The 17,211-nt window shown below is 43.7% G+C and overlaps 1 protein-coding gene across 1 annotated transcript; it reads right to left on the bottom strand.

Annotated features, from left to right (window-relative positions):
• Nucleotides 1-204: 204 nt before the first annotated feature.
• Nucleotides 205-10,384, bottom strand: RFK (riboflavin kinase). Its single transcript, XM_075828224.1, has 4 exons — nt 9,907-10,384; nt 7,936-8,087; nt 6,887-6,989; nt 205-1,789 (listed from the first exon to the last, which is right to left on the bottom strand). Exons 1-4 carry the CDS (start codon nt 10,193-10,195, stop codon nt 1,665-1,667), a joined length of 669 nt encoding a protein of 222 aa, XP_075684339.1. The 5' UTR covers nt 10,196-10,384; the 3' UTR covers nt 205-1,664.
• Between the last annotated feature and the right edge of the window lie 6,827 nt (nt 10,385-17,211).

Genomic DNA, 17,211 nt, shown 5'->3' on the forward strand with positions numbered 1-17,211 from the left:
TCAGGAGGGGGTAAATATGTGCGAAAATGTACGCAGCGGAATTTACACCCGAAATAAACCACAAAACACCATACTGTGGTGCGGGATTTCGTACGGCATTCCCTGTGGTGTTCAGGACGGATACGCTGCGTGGCTTGACGGGGTGGGTGTGTGTGTTTTTTCATACCCTAAAGGATGTACAAAACATAAACCAGACAGGCAAAATTGAGGCGCATCAAAAAAATGAATCCTTTAGTAGACATAGAAGAGAACAGACATAATAAATAATTTGGCACAGAATGGACAGTTTTATAAAATTCCAGCCAAAGCCGGCACAGATCTCATTTCTCTAGTAGACCGTCACTAGACACAAACCCAAGGACACATTCTTCACCTTTCATTTATAACCCACCCCAGACAATGGTCATTCAGAAAACAATTCCTTGGATACATGTTAACTTGTTGCCTGTTAAAGACACACGAACCGTGTATATATTTCTGTAGATAGTGCTTTCATATATATATATATATATATATATATATATATATATATATACACACCAGTCATTTTTATTTTCTACAATTCAGCACGAAGGATTTCACGAGCTACAGACATACAGTAGACATATTTATCAATAAAGAATTCAAGAGTAAACCAAAGTGGTCAGATATTATACATAAGTGAATGAGAAAGTCTAAATTTAGATATTTCATCTAAAATACAAACAAAAAAACGCTTTTAATTTTTTTCTAGCTGCATTTTTTTTCTCCCCATACTGCAGCAAACTCAACCCCCCCCCCAAATTATATTTCTGTTGCCGTAAGACTGGGTAGACATGAAACACCAATCAACGCGATGAGGTTTTCCATAGTAGAAATTGTAGGAATGTTTCCTAGATCTGCTGCTTCTTCATAAAAAATTAATTAAAAAAACACTGCTACCGATCACAGCTAAACCTAGTGGCTTGGTGGCGAATTATACGAAACCCAGTCTTAAGTTATCCGCAATTATCTTATTCAGGGGAATGGATTTGTAGCTTCATTACAGTACAGCACAAATATGCCAATAAAGCTTAAAGCAAAATAAATGAAATAACATTTTCTAAAACAGGCAGCTGGATTTAGCCAGACTTATTACAGAATCTTTAGAACCCGGTGTCAGCAAAATGCTGCGATTTATTCCTTTAAGTAGCTGGAAGACGCTACAAAACAGACACTGAATTAGGCCTCGTTCACATCTGCGTTGGGGTCCCGTTCTGATGTTACGTCGGAGCTTTCCGTCAGAACGGAACCCCAACACAGATGTGAACGAGGCCTAAACTGTGCATCTCTAAAAGCTGTATGGGAATGACAGGATTACACGCAGGAAACATTTTTGGAATCTCCCCGCTGCGGTTATTGCAGGCTCTATGGGCTCAGTGCGTTGTAATAAACTCGGTTGAAAAGAACATCGTAGCACAGATAACCTGTAAGAATTAAATTATTTGAGTGCAAAATGTGGATTTCGTTTCAACCTGAAAGACTGAACCATTTTTTTAAAAAGGCATTAGCACTGCCGACTATAGTCACATATAGACCTGATGAAGGTATGTTTTAAATAGATATCGATCTATAATGCCCACTTAGGTCTAAACACGAAGAGAACAGTGCAACGCAAAACATTATCACGCGACCTCGAGTGACCGTTAATGACCGTTCATAATTTTATGAGAATTGTTGAAGTAGCGTTCTTTGAGTTTCTTCAGTTCTGGTAGGTCCAGCTGCTTCTTAGCTTCCTCAATGTCACTGTGAATCGCAGCAATCAGGGCATCTGTAGGTGGATAAAAGACATCAACATCAGTAAAAGAAAAAAAGGATTTAGTTATTTAAATAGTATGTATTTATTCAGTTTACTTAGAGTGATTAAAGGGTAACTAAACGGTCAGAAAACGTCGGACATGTCATAGCAACATGTCAGAAGTTTTGATTGGCAGGGGTCTGAGCACGGAGACCCCAATCGATCGCTAAAACGAAGCTGCAGAAGCAAAATCGGGTGAGCGCTGAGCCGCTTCATTTGTGATTGGCTTTTCTCGGAAAGCCGAGCAGTTGGTGTACGGGCTCATAGACTTTCTTTGGAGTTCGTACACCGTTACCTTAGCTTTCCGAGAAAAGCCGATCAGAAACTAATCGTCTCAGCGCTCACCCGAGAGCTTTTGCAGCTTCATTTAACAATCGGTGGGGGTCTCAGTGCTCAGAACACCACTGATCAAAACTTGACGTGTGACTGTGACATGTCAGAAGTCTTCTGAAAGTTTAGTTACCCTTTAATGATACAGCATTTGATATAACATCTATACATACACAGATTAGAAAAAAAATAAAAATAAGAAAAAAACAATTCTTAAACAAATGTGTTACACAATGTGTGAGGGGCAATATAACGTAATCTAATAGGATAGCAAGGCACGTGGCTGCGAATAATAATAATAAAAATTAAAAAAAAAGGACTAAAATATACAAGGGATTGGACAGTAAAATCATGTTTAGTGAATCCTAAAGGCCCACCCTGCATTTATACTGTAATATATCTGAAACACCTTTTTGGCATGGGTCATGCAATGTTGAATTAGTGTCCATGACCAACACTACATAAGATGCTGTAAAGATACGGCTGCTCCATGACATATTAGATGCCATGCTACCCCTTCTCGTGACCATTTGTTCAGACAGAGCTCCACCATGTGATGCCATCTGACCATTAATGATTAGTTCCACATAGCAATGCCTCTACCCGATTACCTAGTTGCGGACTATTCCCCTAGAATAAAAAAAAGCCAGAGTACGGTCTTATCTGTGCTACCAGCATTAACATTTTATTGCTGTCAATCAGAAAGAAGTGTAAAACATGGAGAAAAAGCTGAAATTGACTAGAAAATAAAAAATATGAGCATTTATGCACAGTAAGAAAAATACACACTTAAAATACTATCAGTACACCCACAAACAGAATTTAAAAAAACTATTACATGACAAACACCAGGGTCAAAGACAACAACGTGACCCTTCTATGGCAATTACCCAAGATATGGGGAAGACAAAGATAGATTAGAAAATTCTCTCTCCAATCAACCAAAATGTCTTAAATATATAACATTAAACGCTCCCTGGACAGAATATAAAATGCTAGCGGAAAAAGTAAACATGCCAGAATATAGCTTAAAAAGCTATGTGCACCTTTGGTGCAACTTTATAGTTACGGTAGTTTTTTTTAATAATTATTTTTACTTTTTGAGATACAGCCACTCTGTATTCTGCATACAGAGCAGCTGTATTGTGTGCGAAGACCTGAATCCATCGGGTCCTGCGGGTCTCTGATACACAGGATCCACCTGTAATCTATCACATTTAAGTTACGATCTTAGATGTGATGGATAACAGATGGATCCGGTGTATCAGAGACACTCAGTGGCCGCCGACACTGAACTAGTCAGTCCCGCAGACCTGATGGGTACAGGATTCAGCGTAAGATACAGCTGCTCTGTATGCAGAACAGCTGTATCTCAAAAAGTATTTTATTTAATTCTAAAGTTGCACCAAACACACTGACTGACATTTTTAACAAAAAAAAACAAAAAACTATTTTCAAAGGTGTATAATAGCCTTTAATATATATCCATAAAAGTATAAGTGAAAAATTGGATGAAAAAGGATACAAAACAGAACCATAAGTCTGGGAGAAAGAAATTGTATCAATAATACAAAAAAAAAGCAGTAGGTTGAGAGCGAGGACAATTAACGTATGTCTGGTCAAAGCATACACAACAACTAAAGCCCCGTGCACATCGCTGATGCAAATGCGCGCCCCGCAAAAGAACAAAACAAAATCACACAGTTTCATTGACATGAAAAAAAATTAATAAAAGTTATGGCTCTCAGTACACGGCAGCACAAGAAAAATGTAATTTATTATTATTTTTTTCAAATAGTTTTTGCTTTTTTAAAAGTACTAAAATTAAAAAGCAAAAAAAAACACTATATAGATTTGGTATCGTTGTTATCGTATGAACCTGCAGATTATTAACTTCTCTTCACCGCACTGTAAAGAATGTAAAAAAACTAAACCCATAAAAACAATAGAGGAATCAGATTATCTCCTACTCCACCGCACATTATATGGTACATTGAATAATGTCACTAAAAACTGCAACTAATCACAAAAAAAATACAAAAAACTGCTACGGCATTGTGCATTGTGGGTAAATACGTCATTGAGAATCTTTATGTATATTAGGGAATGTTATAAACAGCTATTCACAACATTATATATTTACCTGAAAGAAGACCCATCACTACCTATATTAGGCCTAAATATGGCAAAATCGGGCACCCCCCTTGGCAGGAATCTGACCCTGGAAAACAGCAGTCGGCCATCTGTGCTATTGCACCCAGTATTAACCCCTTCCTGACATTTGTCGCATGGATACCTCAGACAGCTAGTGCTTCCCGAATTTTGCCGTATCCATACGACAAATTGTAGACACCGGCTCAAAAGCCGAGTCGGTGCCACCATCGCTGGTTGCAGGTTACAGCTAACACCCTGGGGTAATGGAGAGGACCGAAGTTTGTTCCAATCCCTGCCATTAACCCCTTAAATGCCGCGGTCAAAGGGATCACTGCGTTTAAGTGGTTTGCAGCTCATCGGCACCCCAGCAATGAAATTGCCGGGTGCCGGTGGCTGCAAAGGCAACTGGAGGCCAAACACTAGCCTCCCGGTATGCCTAGTAGGGAAGCCTTTCAGGCCCTGCCCCGAGTCAGGGCCTAAATGGCTTCCGTAGCAGCCGGCAAGATGGCACCGGCTCAGGAGCTGAGCCGGCGTCATCAGCAGTATGTTACAGCTGAGATCCACCTGTAACGGCAGAAACCGGAGCAATTGCAAACCAACACTTTGTAAATCGCAAAATTAGGCCTCAACTTCACATGGTACTCTTTCACTCCTGAGCCTGGTCGAATGTCTAGGCAAAAGATTAGTGCCCCATATAGGGCGATTCTAAAACCGGGAAACAGAATAATAATTAGAGAGCTGTCTTGCTATGGTGGCACAAGCTGGGCACCACATATTGGCATATCTATGGAAAAAAAATCCCATTTTCACTCTGTAACATCGAGTGCACACTAATTTCTGCAAAACACCTGCAGGGTTAACATGCTCACTACACCCCTAGGTGAATACCTTGAGGGGTGTAGTTTCCTAAATGGAGTCACTTTTTGTGAGTTTGTTGTTTTGGTCCAACAGGGGCTTTGCAATTGCGACCTGGCCTCTGCAAATCATTCCTGATAAATTTGAGCTCCAAAAGCCAAATGGCGCTCTTTCCCTTCTAAGCCCTGCCGTGTGTCCAAAGAGCAGTTTATCACCACATGTGGGGTATTCTTTTACTCGGGAGAAATTGCTTTACAAATGTTGCGGTATTTTTTCCTCTTTAGGCCTTGTGGAAATGAGAAAAAAAATTGCTAAACCTACATTATCTTTGAAAAAAAAAAAATTTTGATTTTAATTTTCACGGCCTACTTCCAATAATTTCTGCAATAAACCTGTGGGGTGAAAACGCTCACTATAACCCTAGATAATTTCCTCAATGGGGTGTAGCTTCCAAAATGAGGTCACCTGTGGGGGGTTTCCACTGTTTTAGCACCACAAGAGCCATTCAAGCCGGACATGGTGCCTAAAATATATTTTAATAAGAAGGAGGCCCAAGATCCACTAGGTGCTCATTAGGCCGGTGCTTCAGTCCATTACCACACTAGGGCCACATGTGGGATATTTCCTAAAACTGCAGAACCTGGGCAATAAATATGGAGTTGCGTTTCTCTGGTAAAACTTTGTGTTACAAAAAAAAAAAAAAAATTATTTCTGCAAAAAAAAATATTTGTAAATTTCACCTCTACTTTGCTTAAATTCCTGTAAAACGTGTAAAGGGTTAAGAAACTTTCCAAATGCTGTTTTGAATACTTTGAGGGGTGAAGTTTTTAAAACAGGGTGACTTTTTGGGGGTTTCTCATATATAAGGCCCTCAAAGCCACTTCACAACTGAAATCTCAGAATCGCTTGGATAGGTAAAAGCATTCCAGAGTTATTACCACATAAAGTGACACGTCAGATTTGAAAAATGAGGCTCTGCCAGGAAGGTCAAAAGTGGCCAAAGCGAGAAGGGGTTAAAGCTCGATTAAGGCGTTTTTACAATACTAGAGAGTGTTAGGAGATTACAGTACGGTACTGACTGCAATAACCTCTCAGCTAAAGGATTCCAAAATTCATGTGCCATCCTACAGACGCTGCTTTTGTATAGAAGTCTGGAGCTCGCAGCCCATATGCTTGGGATTTTAACATTGGAAAAACATGACCGCCTCATATTGTGTGACTCATGTGCTCGCCGTCTACAGAACTTAGGCCTCATGCACACGATCGTAGCCATGTGCACGGCTGTGATTTTCGGGTCAGACGGCCGCAGAGTGACAGCTGCAGGTCGTGCACATGGCCGCGTGCATTATTTCCTATGAGCCTGGACCGCAGAACACGACCGTAATAAGACATGTCCGTTCTTTCTGCGGTCCAGGCTGCTGGGCCATGCACGGACCGTGGAAAGCAGCCGTGTGCATGGGCCCATAGGAATGAATGGGGCCGCAATTCTCCCGTGGATTTTCAGGTGGAATTGCGGCCGCATGAGCACGTTTGTGTGCATGGGTGGGGCCTTATGCCCCCACGTTAATGTTCTAAGGAATAACACTGAACTTTCGCTTACTTCAGCTGTATGAGAAAATAGAGTTCATACACCGGGAATAAACATGATAAAAGTGGAGAGCGCTGCATTCAAATCCTTTGCATCTGTAAAGTTACGTGCTAGAGGCTTTTGCAAGATCTTGCCCAACTTACCTAAAGAGCCAAAACTTTTTTCTGGTCTAATGTAACCCACAATAACAATACTTAGTACTTCTCCATAGAAGTCATCGTCAAATTGATGAATAACATGGGTTTCCTAAAGATTTAAAAAAAAACAAAAAAACACAATGATCAAGACATGTGGACAAAAAGGACAATTGTTCATTGCTACAGACCAAAATCATGGAACATGAGCTTAACTACACAGGGCTGAACCTACAAACCACAACTTATTAAAAGGGCTTTTCCATTTGTATCTAAATAAAGCTTAAGCATTGTAGAAATTAAAACGTCTACAACTTTCTGTTTCAATTCCTCGCTATTTTCAAGATATTGGTCAGTGAATGAGAACATTCTTGCAAATATTCAGAGGCAGCAAAGGGTTGATTCCTAGCCCTGCACGCAGCGGAGAAGTAGATACAATTGTATCAGCTAAATACATAAGTAGCAGCTGCACATCGCTCTCTGGTGGTTGGCTACACTTTGGAGACCAGGCCGTTTAGCTCAGAGCATTGTCTAGACTGGATACAATTGTATCAGAGCAGGACTAGGTATGTATAGGTTGTCTGCCTGTGTTCTCATTTACTGACAGCAAACTAATATCTTGAAAATGGAGATCTAGTAAAACCTCTATCGTCTCCCTACTATCTCCTTCCAGCAGCTCCCCCTCCCCTCTCAATAGACTTCTAAAGGTAGCAGCATCTGTATCTTCTCTCCCTCTGCTTCCACCTACTGCTCCGCCTCCCCCTCCACAGACTTCTATGTACAGCGTGTCTGAGTCTCCTCCTGCTTCTGCTGCCACCTCCATAGACTTCTATGGGCAGCTTTAACCAGATCCTTCAGTGAGCGATTTTAGAAGTTAATTTAAAATGAGCGTTCAGTGAAGGAAGCAAGGGGGAGGGGAAAGGGGCCTGATAACTGGAGAAAAAAAATATTTTCTATAATATTTGCTCACGGACTGAGCCTGCTCCATACTCAGCAAGCGTTGGTGTCTGTTTAGCCACTGCAGAGGTTCATGGCAATATATAATAACTATAGCTTACCACAGATTTCTTCGTATTTTTGTAGAAAGGATTCCAGCCAATACTCATTACCATTTTGTAAATGTCCCCATTGCCAACGCAGCCCCAGCCATAGTAGATCCCAGTGGTTAGGTCAGGCGGAAGACTGTCCACAACATGTTCAGGAAAATTAGCTGCAGGAAAGAAAGGAAATCTATGACCATCAAGCGCGCGCACACCAAGCTAAATACCTACTGCCCCACTACCTGCCAGGCCCATGGACACTTACTGAACGGGTGGCTTTACCAAGTTGCAATATTATACGACTAATCCTATTATTATGGGAAAAAATATCTAAAACTGTATTTTAATTCCTTGCCATTTTTCAAATTCTAGTTGCTGTCTGAAGGCTGAAAACCTATCATGCGCAGCTTGTTACAAGGGAAAGCTGTGTGAGCGGCATAGGAACCAGAATATTCCCATTCACTGACAGCAAGAAAAGATCTTAGAACTGGTGAGGAATTGAAACCGTGTATATTAAAAAGTTGTTCAATTTTCTATTATTAAAGGGGTTTTCCCCACGAAGGACATTTATCACCTATCCACAATATAGGTGATGTGTCTGACTGCTGGGGGGCCGCCGCTCACTACAACGGCAGTTGTGCAGCAGCGAGGAGACGCTTGAATGGAGCGATGGTCGTGCAAGGTCTACGGGGCCGATGGAAACAGCCTGCACTCCTGTGGATCGGTGATTGATGTCCCTCGTGAGACAACCCCAAAGGAGTTTGACGTTGAAGAAAAACACATTAAACCTCATGCCACTTTTTCTGAAGTATACACCGTTTTCCTAAACTCCTGAAAAGAAGGGGGTGTAGCTGGAACATTACTCCAGCATTAGTAGATGTGCACCATGGGCTACAGGCCTGGGACTTTGACTCAGGCCTCATGCACACGGCCGTATTTTTTGCCACCCGTAAATACGGGTCCTTGGTCACACGTATTCGACCCGTATTGCACCAGTATTTACGGACCCGTGCCCGTAAATACGGGTCCGGTGTCATCAGTATGCCACCCGTATTTACGGGCACGTTTTTGGCTGCAAAATTACACTGCACTAATTGGCAGCCCCTTCTCTCTATCAGAGAGAAGTGCAGGATAGAGAGAAGGGACAGCCCTTTCCGTAATAAAAGTAAAAGAAATTCATACTTACCCGGCCGTTGTCTTGGTGACGCATCCCTCTCTTGACATCCAGTCCGACCTCCCTGGATGACGCGGCAGTCCATGTGACCGCTGCAGCCAGTGATTGGCTGCAGCGGTCACACTGGCTGTAACGTCATCCCAGGAGGAAGAAGCAGGGAGTTCTGGGTAAGTATGGTCTTTTTTTTTTTTTACAGCTTTAGCTATATTGTGATCGGTAGTCACTGTCCAGGGTGCTGAAAGTTACTGCCTATCGTTTAACTCTTTCAGCACCCTGGACAGTGACTATTTACTGACGTCGCCTAGCAACGCTCCCTGAAATAGGACATGTTCTATCTTTTTCAACGGCACGGGCACCTTCCCGTAAGCCAATAGAAGTCTATGGACCTGTAACTACGGGAGTTTTTACGGTCGTGTGCACGGGGCCTAATGGATCTTCTATGTACAATGAATAGGGTCATTTGTCCCACACAAACTCTCAACAAAATGACAACATTCATAAAGCACCAACATACGCTGCAGCGCAGTACTGGGCTAGGCTGTGCCAACGTGCATCAAGCTTCCTCTCTAGGGTACAACAGCTCTGTTGTTTCTGAAGGGGCACAAGAGGTTGGCCATCAAGCAGGTGAAAGGTGGAGTCCTCATACTACACAGAGGATTGCACAACCGTGGTACAATGCGTCACATCATTGCCACATAGTGGGGAGTCCGCCGAAAGTGGATAGTCATAATGATTCAACACACTAGCTATTGCACGACCCAGTCATGCTGACACTTGTAGTCCCCCGGGAGCCGGCAGGATGTCCAAAGTCTCACCTGTCGGGATCCCCAGCTCCTTGGATCCCCGACCGAAGCCCCTGACGACCTCACCGCTGCAGTAATAGGGTAGTGCGCTCATGACGCAGTCCCTTACCGCTCTCTTCTTGCCCGTGCTCAGCAACGGTTCAGCAGGCGGGAGCTCTCGTTTTAGTTCCACGGGGTGACCTGCCAACACGCGGAGACCATCCGTAGAGGGGACTGGGAGCACCAAAGTGGCCGTCGATCCACCTGCAGCAGAGACTACGCCGGAGCCAAGCCGGCTACTACACGTAAGTCGCTGGGACATCTCAAGGCTAGTCACAGGACAGGGGTGTTTACAAACACAAGACGTTCGGAAGGAGGCGTTGACGTTGTAAGAAGATTCCAGATCCCCCTGCGCCTGTCTTCTAGTGCAGCGATCTCAAGACCATACGTCAGCGCTTTGGAGGAGGCGCGTTGCTAACACAGACCTAGCCGCTACTCACCGTGACTGGGGACTTACTAGGTTTTGCTCACGTGATCCCCCCGCCCGCTGAATTCTGGGTCTCGATGATGATCCAATAGAACGTTTGCGAAACGAGCGACGTTTCCGGGTTACTTGTATATCTCTTAAAGGGAACGCTTTATGTTCAAGCAGACGGCATGACGAGAGTTGAACTGGACAAATTTCTCTTTACCTGTTAAATAATTTCCTGCCCCGAATTTTTAGGATTCAAAGTATAAAACGTATTCATTGTGTAATGAAAGCTCTGCTACTTCTTAATATTTTTTTGTTTCAATTCCTGTGCTGTCAGTGAATGGAAACATTTTTATCCGGATCATATCCAACTGGCACAGGTGTATTGCTCCTTAGGGTGTATTTATACAGTTGGCCACAACTTAGTGGGGACATGTCCTGTTTGTACTGTCTCAGTCATCAGACCTTTCCAAGTCAACGAGGGGAACCTTCTATTTTTAAAATGAATATCCTTCCACGTATGTTGTGTTTATTTCGGCCGTTACTGATCAACCTTTCACGCTTTTTCTTCACTTCGATATTCTCAAAGCTCATAAAGTTCACTTGGGCTACTAAGCTGCTAGGAGCTATCAATTTGCCAGTCGTACTACCATGCTGCAATAAATGAATAGAAATGTCAGCTCACCCTCCCAGGTGCACGAAGAAGACAGCGATCTCCACGCTATAGGAACAGCATTCAAGAGGAAAAGATCTGCACTCCTTGTGGAATTTGGAAAATAAATCTTCTTTATTTATTTAGATAGCCAGCGGAAGGCCGAACAGCTTGAAGTGGACAAAATACATAAGACGTCCGTCCTGTCCTCTCTGACGCGTTTCTAGCTCACAAGAGCCATTGCTCATAGATAGAGGAGGGAATGAGAGTGTGTGGCTGAAATAACAGCCAGGAAAGGGAAACACCCACTCTGATCAGGTGTATACAATGATCACAAAAGTGAATGACATATAAAATGTACAAAAACGTATAAAAATATAAAATCAAAGACCAAATACAAAAATATATGGAGTATTAATAGCAAAGCACCTAGCTCCAATCTGTGCCATGTGGGAGGGGCATAAAAGCCAGATTGAAAGCAAAGTTTTTTAGACACATGAAATTTCAAAATTCATATCAAGTGGTGGGACGATTGTGCGATGCCTCCTGTTCGTCAACGTGCCAGTTATCGTCACTTGTCGCAAACTGAGAGGGACGGAATCCTTGTACTGAGAGACCTTGGTTTATCACTCCGGCAGATTGCTATGCGCATAGGCCAACATGTCAGCACTGTTCAACGTTGCCTGTCCTGGAGGTTAGAAGAACAGTAACGAATGGGAATGGCAGCAAGACGTGCGTGTCCCGGGACTGACAGCAAGAGGTTGCGTGTCCCGGAGGTTAGGAGAACAACATCAAACAGCAATGACAGCAAGGGGTGCGCGGTGACATACCTCTGCACGGACAGATAGTCTGATTGGAAGAATGGCGCTTAGTGATCCATTCTGTACTGCAAGTGAAATTGCATGTCACATCCTAAGCCTTGGGTGGCAACCAGTGTCAACACAAACCAAAGGTGTTTGCATGACATTGGGCTACGAGCCAGACGTCCAGCTACAGGTGTTCCATTGACTTCACACCGGTCCTACTCCCGGGAGTATGGTGTAGGATGGCATAATGCACGGTAGTCGGATTCCTCTAGTCTTCTTTTTAGGTATACTAACAGCTCAGCGTTACATTGATTTGGTCGTGAAACCAGTGGTACAGCCATTTCTCCTGTAACGTCCACTGGGGATGTGGACTCACTGGGCTACTCCTCCGTAACTGAGTAGCTGCTGGCCAGACAGGAAATGGACAGTCACTGGTAGATAGTACATTGATGGCAGGCTGGACACGATCAGATCGTCTCTAGTGGAACGAGACTGGTGCCGGATACTGGAAGTAGGCTGGTGCCAGACTACTGGAAGCAGGCTGGCGCCGGATTACTGGAAACACGCTGGTGACGGATTACTGGGAGCTGGTTCGTGCGGAGTAGCTGGAAGCAGGCTTGTGCAGGGAAGCTGGACACGTCATGGACACGGATACTGGACTCATCACGGACACAACATGGACACTGGACTCGTCACGGACATGGGACTTGTCACGGATACTGGACTCGGATACTGGACTCGTCACTGACACTGGACTTGTCACAGACACTGGACTTGGATACAAGACAGGACACGGATACAGGACTAGTCACTGACACAGGATTAAGGAACAGGCTACGGAACCTTTGCAAACTAACACTGGGTTAGTAACAACATTGCTCAGGCTTCTTTAAGTAGTCCAGGTTGTGCCGGGATAGGCTGGGAGCAATATTCTTGGTGCGCGAGCGCTGGTCCTATAAGTGCTTGGATGAGCGCTGGCCAACACCCTACAGGCACAAGGCGGAGGAGGAGGAGAGAGCAGAGTACGCTGGCGTCTCTGGCCAGGGAGATGCCGGCGATGAGGACAAGCAAGCTGGGGTGGGTGAGACCCATCTGGGACGTCATTGGTCGGCAATTTCAAAGGGAGCTGCCAACAGCCAATCTTCATGATTTGCGTGCCCAAGTGCATTCATCATGGCATAACATTCCTCAGACAACCATTAATTACCTCATTGATAGTATGCCAAGGCGTGTAAGTGCATGTATTTCTGCGTGTGGTGCTCACACTCGATACTGAATAAATCAAGATGTTTGGAATATTTTGTTTCCATATTCTTATCATTTGCATATCATTAACATGTCTATCGATACTGTGATTTCCACAATTCAAAAACTTTTCCTTCATGGTGTTGCAATTTCAATGTTTAGGAGTGTATATGTTGTATAAAAAGGCCGGCAGAAGGCAGACCAGGCAGAGGAACAAAGTGAGGCTAAGTTCACACTACCGTTAATATACGTTTACCTCTCTTCCGTCAGAGGAAGAGAGGATCGAAAGATTAAACAGAAAACAACGGTTTTGTTAGAATTACCATTGATTTCAATGGTGATTCTTTTGTTTCAGTTGCTTTCCATTTGTCTCAGTTCACTAGGTTTCTGTTTTTTACGGAAGCAAAAGTGCAGTCTGCGAAACTTTGTTTCTGTGAAAAAAAACGGAAAGCAACTGAAACAAAAGAATTACCATTGAAATGAATTGTAATTCTAATGGAACTGTTGCTTTCTGTTTAATCTTTCGATCCTCTCTTCCTCTGATGGAAGAGATGTAAATGTATATTAACGGTAGTGTGAAAGAAGCTTGAGTTATTTTGGGGAAGCGACCCACCACCACTAAGATAGGAGTGCTACAGGCTGAAATAGGCAGATCCATCACAAAGTCCATTGTGATGTGTTGTCATGGAAAATCGGGAACTGGGAGAGGCAGAAGAAGGCCAGGTGGTCTAGTTTTGGAGACCTTGTTCCGGGCACAGATGGAACATTAGGCAACATAGTCCTGAACATCCTTGACCATAGATGGCCACCTCAACTGACGAGAAATGAGTTCCCGAGTTGTACGCACTCTGGCGTGACCACCCAGTTTAGAGTCATGTCCCTAAGTAAGTCTCTTTATTTTGGCTGAGGGAACAAAAGGGATATCCTTCAGTAGGAACGGAGTCACCAGTATGATACGAGAAGGATCAATAATATGTTGCGGATTCTCAACTTGGTAGGTGAAGTCAAATGACCAAGATAGGGCGTCAGTCCTAGTAGTCTTCTCGGCCGAACGGAAGTGCAACACAAAATCAAATCGGGCAAAGAAGAGCACCCATCTGGCCTGGTGCGGATTCATACGCTGTGCAGTCTGTAGATAGACCAAATTCTGATGGTCTGTGAACATGACTACAGGATGCACGGCCCCTTCCAGCAGATCTCTCCTCTCTTCCAATGCCAATTTAAAGACCAGATGCTCCCGATCTCCTATAGAATAATTCCTTTCAGCAGGAGGCAACAATTTGCAGAAATAACCTCAGGTTACAGCCTTACCGGTAGGACCCTTTTTCGTCGGGACGTCACCTGCACCAACAAAAGAGGCATCCTCCTTAAGGAAGAATCACTTTGAGCTGTCTGGATGCTGCAGTATAGGGGCAGCAGAAAAGGATTAGTTTAATTGAGGAAGAGCCATTTCGGCCTGCGGGGTCCAGTTCTTGGCGTTTACGCCTCTTTGTTAGGGCTATTATGGGCACCAACAAGGACGAGAAGTGGGGAATAAAGAAGAATTGAATTGCACAAAGACCCTGGGGACGAGGCCAGTTCAACACAGCAGACACTTAGTCGGGATCCATCTTCAAACCCTGGTCACAAACTATATAACCCAGAAAGAGAAAGAAGGATCTCTTGAAGACGCGTTTCTCCAATTTTGCATAGAGATTGTTCCCCCGCAACTGCTGAAAGACTTGGCAAACATGTTTTCCGGTTAATAGTCAAATCAGGTGAGAAAACCAGGATGTCATCTAGATAGGCCATCACATTGACGTATAAGGCTTCATGCCCACTTCAGTCTTTTTCTTCAGGGTGCTAGCCGTTTTTCAGACGGCTAGCATCCTGACCCATTCATTTCAATGGGGCCATGCACACTTCAGTTTTTTTGACGGTCCCGTTGCTCCATTCCGACAAAAGTAGAGCATGTCCTACTTTGTTCCGAGATTCCGTGACCGTGAGGCCCATGCAAGTCAATGGGGCCGTCAAAAAAACTGAAGGCATTCGTGTGCCCTCCGTGTGTGACGGAGCCGTTGCCTAGCAACGGCCGGGCGGGCAGAGGTACACATACAGACAGATACTGCACTGGACTAATCGTCAGCCCCTTCTCTCTGTCAGCACTGATAAAGAGAAGAGGCTGCTGATCAGGGCTGGAACGCAGCGATATTAAGAAAAATAAGTTCATACACCCCCTGGCCGTTGTCTTGGTGGCGAGTCCCTCTTCTGAGATCCAGTCCGACCTCCCTGGATGGCGCGGTCACATGGTCTGAAACGTCATCTGAGGAGTCCGGACTTGAGGAAGAAGCAGGCAAGCAGGGAGTTCTGGGTAAGTAGTAACTTTTTTTTCTGACGCAGGTTTTTTTTAAATGAACCATTAATCTATATTGTCTCTGTCCAGGGTGCTGAAAGAGTTAAAGGGCTGCACTGATCGGCAGTAACTCTTTCAGCACCCTGGACAGTGAGTACCGCTCACATAGCATGTGCGTCACTCACAATATCGTGTACATAGTGTGAACGGGTTTCAGTTTCCTCTCGGAAACTGAAACACGGAAGTGTACACGGAGTACACACGGGAAGCACACTGTTCCAATCACGGACACACGGATCCATGAAAAACGGCCGTGAAAACGGTGATGGAGGTGTGCATGAGGCCTAACAGATCCCGGAAAATGTAATTTACAAACTCTTGAAACACGGCAGGACAATTGCAGAATCCGAACGGCATAAAGAGATATTAAAGGCCGTTTTCCGCTCATCGCCTTCACGGATTCGGATCAGGTTGTATGCTCTGCGTAGATCCAATCTGGTGAAGATCTTGGCTCCACGGATCCTGTCAAAGTGTTCAGCAATCGACGGTAGTGGATACTTGTTTTTTACTGTGATCTAAAGGGAATGTGTCACGAATAAAACCTTTTTTTTTTTTTTAGAAAGTTACTTATTTGTATTATATTTAAAAAAAAAATTTTGGTGTACTTTTTTGAGTACTAATTGCGCGTTAAGCAACAAGCAAAACGCTCGCACAAAATGCGTCAAAAAACACGCAAAAGACATGTCAAAAACGCCTATATTTAAAAAAAACGCTTCACAAGAAACGCTAGTGTATGTGACACGTTTACACGTAGTTTTTTTGAGTTCCGCTGGACCTAATGAGGGTTGTGTGGAGGAGTTTTTATTTAAAGAGGCTCTGTCACCAGATTATAAGTGCCCTATTTCCTACTTAATCTGATCAGCCCTGTAATGTAGATAACAGCAGTGGTTTTTATTTTGATAAACGATCATTTTTTAGCAAGTTATGAGCAATTTCAGATTTATGATAATTAGTTTCTTAATGACCAACTGGGCGTGTTTTTACTTTTTACCAACTGGGTGTTGTCAAACAGACAACTGCCATTACTAAGGAGCTAATAATGTATTATAAAACACAGAGACATAAGAAAATATTATTATAAAAATCCCCCACACAACCCTCTTTCACCATTTTATTTAAAATAATAATTTAAAAAAATGTAGATAATCTAAGTAGTCCAACGAATCTACGACGCAGTCCAAACGGTCCAGTGGAACCTGCAAAACAAAGAAAATAAAGTTAGTTGTATGAAAAGTAAAATAAACTTATACTCACCTACAGCAGGCTTCTGTCTTCTCTCCTTCATCGCAATAGAAACTAGAGGTCAATGAACTCTAGTTTGCATTGTGATGCACGGGACCTAGAGATGCGCCAAAATATGAATAGTTATAAATAATCCTGGTGCATCATGGAGGTCCCTTGCGCCAGAAAAAGCTAATGCAGGGACTCCTAAAGGGAGAGTCCATGCATTAGCTATTTGACTGGGGTTACTAGCGGTCACATTGAAAGCAAGTCAGTGACCTACTTTTAATGTGACCGCTGGTAACCCGGTCACATTGAACACTTCATTCATAAGAAATTGATGCCCTATCCTGATTCTGATCGGTGGGCGTCCGACTCCCGACACCCCCGCCGATCAGCAACTTTGAAGGATCAGCGGCGCTCTTACACCACTGCTCCTTCATTCCTTGCTCCTATTGTGAATCGCGCTCTAGTGGCAGTTCACAGTATTACAGCCTTGTCCCATTCATTTGATCCTTTGCCGCTGATCCTTCCGCCGTACGCGCATCGC

Source organism: Rhinoderma darwinii, chromosome 1, assembly GCF_050947455.1.
Source record: "Rhinoderma darwinii isolate aRhiDar2 chromosome 1, aRhiDar2.hap1, whole genome shotgun sequence".
NCBI classification, from domain to species: domain Eukaryota; kingdom Metazoa; phylum Chordata; class Amphibia; order Anura; family Rhinodermatidae; genus Rhinoderma; species Rhinoderma darwinii.

Coding starts and splice junctions, on each gene's coding strand:
- RFK (XM_075828224.1), bottom strand. CDS start 10,195: ATGTCCCAGCGACTTACGTGTAGTAGCCGGCTTGGCTCCGGCGTAGTC. Junction 8,088..9,906: donor GGAGCTGGGGATCCCGACAG/GTGAGACTTTGG, acceptor TCTTTCCTGCAG/CTAATTTTCCTGAACATGTT. Junction 1,790..6,886: donor AAAAAGTTTTGGCTCTTTAG/GTAAGTTGGGCA, acceptor ATCCACCTACAG/ATGCCCTGATTGCTGCGATT.